The 13,980-nt window shown below is 39.8% G+C and overlaps 1 protein-coding gene across 1 annotated transcript in view; it reads right to left on the reverse strand.

The window, feature by feature from the left end:
* Positions 1-13,980, reverse strand: part of RAB3GAP2 (RAB3 GTPase activating non-catalytic protein subunit 2) — a 2,949,955-nt gene that overhangs the window by 104,596 nt on the left and 2,831,379 nt on the right. Inside the window, exon 32 of the mRNA XM_044061656.1 lies at positions 4,490-4,579. Coding sequence (XP_043917591.1) covers positions 4,490-4,579 — 90 coding nt within the window. The remainder of the gene's footprint in view (positions 1-4,489; positions 4,580-13,980) is intronic.

The following is a 13,980-nucleotide window of genomic DNA, read 5'->3' on the forward strand; positions in this document are numbered from 1 at the left end:
AGCACAATGACTTAGGCAATAGAAAGTAGAAAGGGCTACTTCCAATATTTAGGAAGTTTATGAAAAGAAAACCATCCAGCGATCCTACAGAAGTATTAGAGATCTTTCAGAAATTCTATGAAAATTTGTATAAAGCAGAGGAATAGGGAAACCAAGAAAAGGCACAAATTAAAATATTTATATAAAACTTAATTATGACCACTGTTAGAGGAAGATGAGGCTAAAGAATTATTAGCCAAGATAGGACACAACGAGATAAAAATGGTGATGTATAATCAATCATCAGAGAACAGTTCAGAAACAGATTGTATTCCTGCAAAGTTTGGAAGTTAGGAGGGAAGAAAGTGATAAAGATCTTAAAGGTTTTAATAATATTTTAAAAGAAGTGACAGTACCAGCATCTTAGAAGAAAGCTGCGGTGGCTTTATTATCCAAAAAGAGTGCAGACCCCCTTAGGCCCAGCTTCTTTTAGACAAATTTCAATTTTAAAATCATGACTACAGTGTTTATGTCTATACAATTAGATATGGAGAGTAGCATAGCTAGGGTGGGAAAAAGGGGGCAGATGCCCAAGATGCAAAGTGCCGGGGGGTGAAACTGGCCAAGTGAGCTCTCGCTTCAGTGTATATCGACATATGCAGTGAAAATTGAGCAAAGCTGCACTCTGTGTGTGGTTGATATAAACTATAGCAACTGCACAAAATAAAAAAAGTAGATTTGTTTTGCTCTTTATGTTGGAGTAGAATTTTTTTTAACTAACCAGCTACACCTTTGGATATAGATCAATGTGATTTTCTGGATGGAGGCAATATTTGACAATACCAATAGAATAATGATGATTCAGAGGGAAGCAAAATGCAAGAAAAAGGTGCTATTTCTGGTGGGTCTTGATGCAGGGAAGGTATCTGACAGAGTCAGCTGGAATTTTATAAGTAGGTCAGTCTCAATATCTGCGCTCCCTGATAGAACAGCAGACTTAAGATATATGAAGGGTCAGAGGCAAGAATTAAGGCGGTAACATTCCTCTCTGACAAGCTGTGTTGAAAAGAACCGGCCAAAGGTGTCCACTTTCCACTTTATGTGCTTTTTGGAACCACTGACAAATTAAAATATATAACTGGTGTGCTAACAAAGAAAAGTTAGCATTATTCACAGATGATATTAATGTGTACTTAACATACAGAGAAAAAGAAATGTCAGTGCTGTGGAATATTTTGAGATAGTTCCAATTCTTTTCAAGATATAAAATAAATGAAGATAAAGGAAATAACAGTAAAGTGTGTACCCACACATGAATTTCTCAGCAATACCCATATTACAGAGCTTGATAAGATGAAGTATTTAGATAGATTGATTAAAAATAATTTTATTACGGCAGCTAAGGGTATGTGGAAAGAGACTATACAAACAATGATGCAAAAACTGAGAAGTTGGAAGCTCTTTGTTATTGATATGGGCAGCAAAATATAAACAGTGAAAATATTTCTAGCTCCTTTAATTTTATATAGGGATGTATTTTTAAAAACCACAGGAGAAGTTGCAGACCATAATTAATAAAGAGTTGAAGGAATTTATCTGGAAATGGAAGAGGGCAAGAGTTAGGAAGCATATGTTGTTTCTCCTTCAAAAAACAAGGTTGATTATAACTATATGATTTGAAGGGATACTTTAGAGCTACACAGTTAAGGCTCATATACACAACACAAACAGAAGGTTACCAATCAAAGTGGAAAGTGTGATGATGAAATGGGCAAGTTCAAGAAATGACAGTATGGTTTTGGATGCAGCCTTAAGAAGAATAAAAACAACTGTACAAAAATTTAATTTATAAAGAAGCAGAAAGTATTCTAATGACTAATTTGTCATGGCAAAGGAGAAAGGAGATTTTACCAATAGAAATTATTGCAAGTAGGGGCACAGAAAACAGACAAGAGGGGGCTGGAGAAAATTAGCAAACTCCGGTATTGGGAGAAAATAACTATGGAGGGATAGGTAATAGAGTGGGATGAGACCAAGCAGAAGTTTGGAATGCAGGTTACAGACTAATGCAGGTGAGAGACTAGCTTCCTGACAGGGACTGCTAGCAGAATGTAGGGAAAGACAAAGGCATAGGAAATGTTAAGTGAAAGATCAACTCTGGTTGAGTTTTTAGTGGAGTCTAGAACAGAAGGTGCTGTTTAAAAAGGGATACTTAGCAGAGCAATAAAATATGGCACAGCAACTACAAGACTCAACCAGAAGAAGCGAGAAAAGACTGGGAAGAGCAAGACTGGACAGTCAATATACAAAGCAACAATGGGAGGACATATGTATGGCTCCTGGGTATGCAATAAAGTCCAGAAGGTTTAGGAATTGTGCATGGATACGTGAAAAGGCATTTTTATACCCAAGCAGACTGCAGCAAATTTTTCTTCAGGTGGATAGCAACTATATGAGATGTATTGGGAAAGAAAGAGGTAACTGAGGACATGTTTTTTTTTAAATGTAATGAGCTGGCAGATTTCAAAAATTCTCCCTATTGAGTATTTTGTCAGGAATGCTGAGGAGCAAATGACTGTAAGTAAGAAAATGATTCTTTTGAGCTGGGATATAGGATCTGAACTGCCAAGACATAGTAAGACCTTGTTAAGTTTATTGCTGCTGCCAAAAATGCAATTACCAGAAAATGGAGAAAACAACAGGAAGTGAGTATTAAATACATATTAAAATCATAGTTTAGGCTATATTTAAATAGTTTCATTTTTTAAATTATAACATCTTGGATGCTTTGTCTAGTTAATAATGAATAATCTGCCAAAATGATAATGGAAAGTGATGGCTGTAAAATGGCCACTATAACAAAGATAAAGAATGATGTTATCAGAGATGGGGATGATTTTCCGCAATATATGAACACTAAATGAGACAAGGATATCTGCAAACTTAGTAAATAAGTGATAAATACTAAACTTATGATCATGACAGAAGGAATGTAATATGAACTATCTTGAAGTATTCTGATCGGACTACATAAACACAGAACATGATATATAAAAATAGAGTACCTATTGATGAAGATAAATATTTTGTAATTATTTTTAAATGTTAGAGATAAGAACAAGGGGAATGCATAACTGATTACAGGTTTTCTATGCAAGATAATAAATGTGGGAAACTTATGCAAAACATATTGTAATGTGTAATAAGAAACAAATAGCGGTGATATAATAATCAAACAAAAGTTAAAATACAGCAGTTAATGCGATGGCAGAACGATATGCTCAATATTCAAATTTCACAAACACGTTTCCAATGCGTTTCCAAGACAGTATTCACTTCACAAAATGTATTAGCGTCCACACCTTTCGTAGTTTAAAACTGGTTTATTAACAAACAATATTTATTTGTTAATAAACCAGTTTTAAACTACGAAAGGTGTGGACGCGAATACATTTTGTGAAGTGAATACTGTCTTGGAAATGTGTTTGTGAAATTTGAATATTGAGCATATCGTTCTGCCATCGCATTAACTGACATATTGTAATGTGTGCTCCAATTATAGTTTAACACTAATGTACATTTCATATTTACTTTTAAGACTGTAATGCATGCATGCATTTTTGCAAATCATATTCACGAAAGGTAAAAAACATAGACAACATTGTTAAAAAGACACAGATAAAAATCAACAATAACATTGGACAGCACTGCATGGTGTTACAGTAAAAAAAAAAAAAAAAAAAAAAAACAATGCCAACTGCTCCTCCTTAATAACTACGCAGAAACTAAGAAAAAGCAAATCATTTAGTCAAAGTGAAAGGCTGTTGTAAGCTAATCCCCTCAAATGTCTAAGAAAAACTGTCATGCAAATCTGCTGAATGCATTTCTGGCACGCAGTATGACATACACCTCTGCTGCTCCATGCATATAAAAGCATCAGGGGTCTACAAACAAAAATATCTTATATCATAATAAAAAGGTATTCTCTTAGCTGTTTTAATTCATGATACACTTTGCCTCCTCACACAGAGTACCACTGCCTCCTAATGAACCTTAGCACACCAATGAAACTCTTTCCACATTCTCTGTATATTTTCCAACCACGATAAGCCCTCCCATCTCCAATGTTCATCTGCAAACATGGTCTATTTGCGTCACAGACAGAAGACTATCCACTATGCCGGTACATCTAGCCAGTCACTTATAAAAATGATTATGCCAGGATAGATAAAGACAGGAAGAGGTGAATTCTTTAAACCAAAAACTCTGAGTAGATCTGTTAATAGTAATCTGGTCACAAATTAAAAGCACTACTAATTATGACAGACTTCAAGTGACTTAAATATTACAGCTTTATATTTTGACTATAGTGGAAATTAGACCTACTTTTGTGTTACCTTGCTCCAGAATGTGAAAGGAGGCACAAATAATACAGAATTAAATAGGAGTAAACAATGCTCACAAAAGTCTGATCATATTAACAACAGTAACAACAGCAATAATTTCTCACCTGTTGCCTTGCATATACTATGCTAGAATCCATATCTCCACTTGGCAGTAACTGGATTGATGTAAGGTCTTTGAAGAAAGCATTTTTGCCCTAAAATAAAAAGAAGTAATGGTTTCTTGTTGGTCAAAAACCAATGCCTACCATATGAAAATAACCTTTTCCAATTAATAAGTAGACATCTTTCTGCATCTAAAATATACTGGACAATTTTCCTAGCAATCTTTCTGCTTACATAAGAGATTTCTAAACGCACTGAAGTAAGTTCTCACATCACAGAGATATCACAATATACTCTTATTTTACTTGTCATAAAGCAGGCAGGAGATGGACATATTCATGATCAGTTCATGGATGGATCATTTTTCTTAAACCATCACGAGGAAGAATTTAAACAGTTGTGCATTCAGGGATGCCTGCACACCCATACTGGTAAACAACGTGACATAACAATCCAGTTATAAAAACCCAAACATTCTTTCAAGCCCAACAGTTTACCTCCACTCCTCTAGTGAGCACCATCCAAATAGCAATGAAGATCTGACATCTTAAATAAAGTACAAGTATTTGCATGCCTAACTTACATGGGAATCCAATACCAAGCCTAGTGGAAGCATCAACCATCTAGAGGAGGATGGGAAGCGCATTTCTGATTCTGCAAGGAGGGCTACCTCACAGATCAACTAATAAGTTAGGAACTTGTCTACTATATCCATATTGCATATATACTGCAGTGTTAGTGGTGCAACAGGTTGCACACTCGCCTTTGGTACAAAAGGCTGTGGGTTCTGTTCTCATAGTAATAAGCTTGATTGCTGACACTGCAGTGCAGCATAAGGGGGGGGGTGCTGCACTCCTGAGTGTGTCGTCCTTTGGATGAAAAGTTAAACCGAGGTCTCATCTGTTTGAGTTGATAGTAGCTCAAGTGAATGTAAAAGATCCCATGGCACCTATCAAAAAGAGCTCTTTGATGTCCAGGCCAAAGTTCCCCTATTAGTATAAATACCACCTCTGGTCTCTCCTAAAAAATGAACTAGCCTACTGGGAATAACATGGCCAACAAAGGATAAATAAAATGTTTGGGGGTGGGGCTTAGCATAATGGCTAAGGTGCTTACCTTATAGACACAAGGTGCAGGGTTTGATTCTCAAATGGGATAAATGGCTAGGCTTAAAATGGCCTGCAAGGGCAGTTAGCTTAGTACTACCCTATGAACCTATCCAACATCTGGGACCCCTATTGGTGAATCAGTCATTGAGGTGAATACCAAGCAGTAACTACTAGGGTAGAAGGCGCTGGAGAACCACATAAGACTTGGAGTACTGATTTTCCAAACAAAGTCCAGTTCAAAGAGAAGTGGTCAAGCCAATAAAACTTGGTAAAGGAATGTCGTGAAGATAAAGTGACCACCATCAGAAATGCTTGCAACACCTCAGAAAAAGGAGGTCATTGTCCCACTGCACTTGTCCCTCATTAAACCCATTATAGAGTACAATGCCCCGTTTGGTATGTACCTCACAAGACATCTGCAACAGCTGGAAAGGCTGCAGAAATACCTCACTAAAAGAATCACAGGCCAAAAGCAGATGCCCTATGCTGACAGTCTAAAAAAACTCCAGCTATACTCTGTGGCATATCGTCTACTCAGAGGCGATCTCTGCTTAACATACAAGGCCAGGTCAAACCCTGAGCTTTTGGACGTGCTCCACTTAAAGAAATCCCAATCCCTCAGAGCCACACGCTCCAGGGATCTAAACCTTGTCATCACAATGAACAAAACATGCTGGAGGGACAGGTTCCTGACCCAGAGACTCCCCATACTCTGGAATACACTGCCCATACACGTCAAGCAGAGCGCCTCTATGGCCCTCTTCAAAAGGAACCTTGACGACTGGATGGGAGACAGGAAATTCACCCTGGGAATCACGTCAGTCACCCTGCTAGACAGGGGTCCAGGAAAGTAAATATTGTGGGAAGAAATATCCAGGGAATTATTATGGATAGGCTTGTATAGGCCCTAGGGCCAATAGCCTAGTACCAACCTATGAACCTAAAAGTGTTTAACTGGTACTATGAGCCTTTTCCTAAAGTTGTGCACCTACTTCAGACAGGACCTGACCTGCCATTGTACATTCAGGGTATAAATGACCATCTCTCTCCTTGGTTCTCATCTCACAAAGTATTTAAAAAAAAAAATAGAAAAACATCTACACAGTCTAGTTCAGGGACAACTCTGAAAAAAAATTTTGAAGCAAATGTGGGTTTCTCCTGATGTACACAATTTCCTTGTGAAAGAGCAGGTACACTTCCAATCAGTTACTTACAGGATCATAGGAGGTTACTAGGCTAATGGCCCTGGGGCCCTTACAAGCCTAGCCAAGAGTTTACCCCCCTCCCCCCAAAAAAATCTCAGTCAGCACCATATTCAATACATTAATTATAAATACATGTTTAACCACCTACAATCGACTATGTAATAGCACTTATTGATTATGGCAAATGCCAGTATATCAGATATACTATTTATACACGTCATTCTTTATTGACTGTAACCAAAACTAGTAGACTGACAGACTAGCAGAATACTCTCACAGTTAACATATATTTCCTTCTTCCTTCCAAACAGCACTTACAAACATAAATTTGCATTACTTGAGAAACTTAAAGTATATGACAATAACTACAAAAAGTAAAACCAGCAGCATTTTTAATATTGTGCATAATTTTCGGCCATATATGTATGTGGTTTAATTTTCACCTAAAGCTGCACAAGAGGTAAAAACAAGCTACCAGATCATGTCTTACTTTTGCATAAATTCCTCTTTTTCCATTCAAAGCATCTAACTGAACAGTAAAATAGAGTATTTCACTCACCAGTAATCTGTGTTATGCTGGCTTTATGATGTAGAGAGAGACTGCTCCCTGATTATGAACCACTTGTGAGGTTGTATCCTGGACGTGCTTAGGGAGTCTGCCAGAAAACTGTGTTCTGAAGGGATGTAGACCACTTGAAGGGTTACCTAATGGTGGACAGCCACATCACAGGCCTGAAGGGCTAGTCTGCAAAAGGATAAGACTTTGTGCCCCCCAATTTGTTGATGTACCACATGACCATCATGCTGTCTGTAAAGACCTTTAAAGGGTCTGGAGACCAAAGAGAATGGAAGGTCTGAAAAGCAAGAATTAGTATCCACATTTCTTTTATGTTGATGTGGTTTGGCCTGTGTTGAAGGACCCTGAACCCTCAGATTGCTGGTAGAGGCTCCCCACCCCATACTGGAAGCCTGTGTGTACAGCTCTTGAGTATTGGTAGGAGTTTGAAAAGACAGTCCCAGACTGAGGGATATCTGCTGAATCCATCAGTGAAACTTGAGTTTGAGACACGGAAGAAAAGGAACCTGAAATTCCAGAGGGTGGCAATGCTGGAATCAAACTGGCTTTAGGTACCACTGAAACTTCCTCATATGAAGCTTGGCAACGGGAAGCATGGAAATGGTAGATACCATGACCCTCGGTGCTCTGCACAATTCCCTTGCAGGAATGAGAGAAAGAGAAAGCAGAGACTGGAAGCAGTTGTCAGAGAGAGAACCTTGAGAGAAAGAAGAGAAGCCAAAACTGGGATGGTTTGGAATCTGCAACCCAGAAAAATGTGGTCTTGAGAAGGAGTCAGACTTGGCTTCTTCAGAATGGTGATGAATCCCAGACTGCACAGAAGGAGCATGGTGAAGTGCAGATCCTGCAAAAGCCTGGATTGAGAGGGAGCCTGAAGAAGCAGGTCATCTTGATACAGGAACAGGAATATCTGGATTTCCTGAAGCTTGCAAAAGGCTATGACAGAGGCCAGACATTTGGTGGACACCCTTGGGGCCATAGAAAAACCAAAGGGCAAAGCAGATAAATGAATATAAGAGGAAGAAACAGAAAAACTTAAAACCTTCCTGAATAGTGGGTGCATGGCAATATGAAGATAAGTGTCCTAGGTCTAGGGACAGTTAGCAAGTAACTGAGGAAACATTCTGGAAAGAAAGCATCCTGAAGGAAAGAATTGTTAGAAAAGTATTTAGAAAGGACAAGTCTAGGACTGGTCACGAAGACCACCCCTTTTCTGGGAACCAGACACATTCTGGAGTAAAACCCTGTTTCTGTTTGGGATTCTGGAACTGGCTGAATATGTCCTGATTCAGGGAATCCTACAGAACCACAGAAAAATGAGGAAGTTGGTCTGCAGGAAGTTGAGGAAGACCTGAGAAGGGAGTTCCATACCAAAAAATAACCATGACAGATAATGGACAGAACCCAGGAGTCTGAAGTAATCTGTTGCCAGACAGGGAAAGACAGGGGGAAATTTGAGAGACAGTGGAACCTGGCCATGGGGAATGGGAGAAAGTATGTCAGATGGAGGCAGAGTCATTCTGAAAAGGGGGCTTTTGAGTTTTAGAAGTCTATGTAGGTTTATCAAAGAACACATGCTTAAGAACCCACTTCTCCTTAGAAGGATGATGCCTATGCACAAAGGATAGCGTCTCTGAAATTTGGATATTGGAGATCCTGCATCACTTTACCTTTGTTTTGCAGAGTTTTGAAAAAGTCAGCAGCAGTCGTACCAAAGAGATTTTGATTGTCCAAAGGAATATCAAGGAGCTTAGCTTTAATATCATCAGGTACACAGTATCTTCTTATAACTGAACCTGAAGCGCAGCAGCTAAAGTGGATCCATCAGCTACACCATAACTACATTTCATGGAGTGACAGGCAACCTGAGAAGTGGAACTCAACAAGGAGATGGCACTAGTCTTACCTTCAGAGTGAGGAAGGTCTGACAACCCCCCAAGCTGAGACAAAAAAGCCAAACATACCTGGTCGTATGGGTTTTATAATGGCCCAGAATGCGACATGTACACCTTTTTCCCCATCCCCCCTCCATAGCTTGACTGTCCTTATCAGGACGATGAAGTTTGGAAGAGGGCAAAAGCTAGTATGGTTTGTCAGCAGAAAAAGAGACCACAGCAGAGTCTGAAGGAGGACACTTGTAGGGATACTTAAAGGCCTCAGGCACTTTATAATAATGTTCAGGTTTGAAATTTGGGAATCATGAGCCAAAGAGGCAGCTGCAAATGTATCTAACAAGGCATCCAACACAGGGGGAACAAACAAATGTTTAGGAGATTTCATCTACAAAAGCTTATAATACTTCTTTTGAGTATCACAGACCTGTAAGCAATCCCACTTAAAACGGTCCATCATGCGAACTACTATGTCCTCAAAGGGAGAATCAGGACTCAAGGAATCCTCTTCCTTAGATCCACAGTCCAAAGGTGAGGTAATCTGTAAGGAGTAGGCCAATGATTCATCTCCTGAATCCACCTCCTCAAATGAAGAATCAGACTCCCTAGTCCTTTTGGCTGGAGTAGATTACCAAGGAGAAGCAGGAACAGACTCTCTCTGACATGGTCTCAAAGCCATCAGCCCTGGGTAAAGTACTGCCATTTCCTCTGATGACCCTTAGCAGTGGGAGAAGCGTGTTTAGTTTTCTACTTCTTCTTTAAGGGGATGCCAGCTCTGACCAGCCTAAGAGGCACTGAGCCATACCTAGACTCAACAATAGTGTCAGGAACCTCTTCCCTAACCAGAATCTTGGGAATTCCCCTAGGTCCTTTGAAAATGATTGGCTGTGGTTCCTATCTTAATATCCGTGTTGGATGCTTGCATTGCCTCAAAGGACATACAAGAAGCTGAAGCTGGGTCCATGCCTGCCTCTAACAGGGTTGCAGCAGAGGAAACCAGTGTCAGCACCAGGCAGTCTTCTTGGTCTTGACTCACCTCGTGAGAGATGTCTGGCAGAGGCTGGAGAGCAGGAAAATCAGATAGAGACTTTTTTTGTTTTCTTTTTAAGAGACAGGTGTACCTCAGGGTGGGCAGACTTGGCCACGATTCCCTGGGTCAAAACTTTGAGACACTGATTCTCAAGATAAAACTGATAAATGGGACAGACAGCTGTTAAGTATTTTGGGAACAAAAGCTGGGCAAATGATACACTGGGTATGACTATGTGAAGCACCCAGGCAGAATGAATATTTCTGGTGACAGTCTTTATGGGGAATCTGACTCCCAAAATGTAATTTTCCCTTCTTGAATGACATGAACCCTAAATAAACAAATAAAAGAAGAAAAAGATGGGACCCCAACAGGACACTTATTTGTAAATGGCTCAGTGTAAAAAAAACAGCTCAGCAAAGGGCATTCAGACTGACCAGCAACTGTGGAGTTTGGACTGGCGGCAAAGAAGTTCTGACTATGGAGAATGTGTACATTACCTTTATGCCCTACTCCTGTTTGAGGAGCTTATGTCTGTCCTATGACGCTGAGAGGATGCAATGGCTACAGTATACTGGCTGGACATTTGGCTAACCTTGGCAGGAGATCCCACATGTTATGAATACTGCAACAGTGATAAGAAGGACATCACCCAGAGTGCTCAATCAAGAGGCTCTAAGGCAGGAGAACAAAAAAAAAACACCTTTTAGAAAATGTCCATCCCAGGACAGAATCAAGGTATAGCTATGGAATACTAGACAGGTGGATTAAGAGATGTAATGTAAGGCATCTACTGCAAAAGTGAAGCTCTTATTTGAGCATCTCTGATTATGGTGAAGGCTTCCTAATGTATCTCTGACACTCAAGAGATTATAAATTGCCTGCTTGTGCTACAGTGATCTTTGAGCTACTGTTTGCTGTTCTGTGGAATTCTGCACTTCCCCATTTGTTGTGATGGAACTGGCAAATATAGCTGCATTGTGGAATGCCCTTGCAGTTATTCTTTGCTGCTCTGTTAGATTACACAAAATGGGCAGCTTTTAAAGTATTGCGAGCAAAAATTGAAATACAACAGACTATGCTGTGGTCTCTCTCACAGTAGACTTTCACAGTAGAAGCTGATGGTGAGTACCCTCACAAAACTGTATTACATTCATTATAAGGTTTGCCGCTGCAGCAGACCTCCTAATAGATGGAAAGAACTTTAACATTTAGCTATTCATGAGGAAGCCTGACCTGGGACTAGAGAAGTGGATTTCAGCATACCATGGAGCAGTAGCGTAGCTAGGGTGGGACAAGAGAGGAAAATGCCCCAGGCACAAAGTGTTGGGGGGGTGCAGTAAGCCGATTCCGATACCTCTTTAATGCAATACCAACTTTTAAAATTCAGTATTGCACTTTCGGTCAAACTTGAACACCGCAGTGCTTTGTGTGTGGTCTAAACTGTAGAAACTGCTTGCTAAATTGTAGCAAGCAGTTTGCTGTATTTTAAAAGTAAAAAATAAATAAAAAAAATTTAAAAATCCATTTTTAACTAAAACTTGACCACATAACTTTCCATGCAGGCAGGGCATAAAAAATAGCAACTGTTTGCTACATTCTAAGCAAGCAGTTTGCAACAGTTTAAAAGAAGATTTTTTTTTCCCTACCTAAAACACGAGTGCATAGTGTTCTGTTCAGGCAGGGTATAAACTGTAGCAGCTGTTTGGTACTATTTAAAGGAAGACATGATTTCTTTCTTAATAAAATGTGTTGAAGGATGGTCAGAAGCAGGGCATAGAAACTGGACCTGAATGGCTGGGGCAGAAGAGAAGGGAGGGCGTCTCATGCATTTCGCCACCTGGTTGGTGTGTTAGTAGAAGGTACATCTCTCTCTTTTTTTTTTATGGCTTTTCAATGGAAGACTGGTAGTGAGGGTGCGGATATGACTGTAAGAAGCTGATCACTGCAATGTACCGCTTGGCTAAATAGAGTAAAGTGCACTTTTTTTTGCCTCTTCACTTGTACAGCTGAGGGGGTGAGGTGTTGGTTCTTCTTACCAGTACAAAACATTGGTCAAGCCACATATAATTCTGCATGGAAGACTGCAGTGGAAAAGCTTACTCTGCTTCTAGACTGCATTATCCACCTTATAGTGGCTAAAGAAGATGCAAATGTTGGTCTTACTGGCTGCTAAACAGAAGCTCTCAGATGACACTGTTCTGAAGAAAGCTGCAGTGATAGACATAGTCTTTTTTGAGCAGAACCTTACCTATCGCGGTAGCGTTGTCGCCTCACAGTAAGATGCTGTCCGGTTCGATTCTCAGCTAGAGCGTCTTCTGCGTGGAGACATGCATGAATGGGTGTACCTTCATTGAAGGTTGTGTGTCAGGCCTGGCAAGCCGGTACGTAAAAATCAACTGCCAATCATTAGCGGACCGGAGTTCCGTTGTGGCGACCCCTAACCGGGAAAAAGCTGAAAGACACAAACAAACAAACAAATCATGGCAAGCATATCAAATGATAATACAGTTAGCCATTTCCTAGAGTTTGTTTTGTTTAGAAAAAGGCCTGCTCTGCTTCCCATGCATTCAGGAGACAATTTGCTGGTCTGGGTGTCTGAAACATTTGTCTCTGTGTAAACCCTGATCGTTCATCACACACTGCACTCTCTCACATTTGTTAAAGGGATAAGGATAAAAATATGTTTTGACTCAAGGCTAACTCTGAAATTGCTTTAGACATAAAGGAAGGAATGTTTTTAGGGGTACACTCTCCTTAGTTAAGACTACATATGGTTCTTTATACATCACAGCTTGCAGCTTAGAGATCTTCCAAGCAGAGAAGATGGATACTAAAACAGTCCCCTCCAAGAAACAAACTTCAAAGCAGCTAAGCACTAACAGGCTCAAATGGATTTGGAATGTGCTACATTGCTATGTACAGAATGGTACTGTTGCTCACTACACTGCATTGCTGTTTTATATGGCTGCCATTACTTAAGAATACCCAGACAAATGCTTTTAAATGGATACATTCTGTAGCAGACTTGTGTGATCATTGTTACACATGAATGTTCTTTTCAGTTAGTGACTGCATAGCCATGTAATGCTGCATAATTTACTGTTACTATCCTACTACCCAAATGAGTGTTACATAGTTTATGGCAATTATCCTAACTGCTTACACTAAAGCGTGAGTAATTTCTGCTATTAATGAGAGTTTCTACTGTCATTCCTTATCTATCTCAATGCATACATGTGAATGCATTCCTCCAAACTCCTCTCCTACAATGTCAATTTATTTCTTATCCTATCACTTCTGTTCTATTGTTCAGGCTTCAGCCTCCCCCTTCTTAATTTATTTTTGGCAGGGTTATGTTCTCTACCTGTTGCCAGCATAAAAAGTAAGTCTACTGAGAAACACTGTTGCTGCAAGCACGGACTACCCCTCATCCTTAAAATTAAAAAAATGTGGAAGCTGGGATCCCTTTAAGATATCATGGGGCCAATGTTCTGTAAAGTTTAGCAATAAGTGCAGCTCTGGTGGCATACAAGGATAAAGCCCTGACTACAGCCCAGATAACCAAAATTTGATAATGGCTCTGTCAACTGAAAAGGCAGCAGAGAAGGATGGGTGTTACTATCCCTGGGAGGGTGAGAGGTCCTGTGGGCACTTTCTACAATTATCCTTGGTGGAGG

This window comes from Protopterus annectens, chromosome 1.part0 (genome assembly GCF_019279795.1).
Source record: "Protopterus annectens isolate FY-2018-M chromosome 1.part0, PAN1.0, whole genome shotgun sequence".
In the NCBI taxonomy this organism is placed as follows: domain Eukaryota; kingdom Metazoa; phylum Chordata; order Ceratodontiformes; family Protopteridae; genus Protopterus; species Protopterus annectens.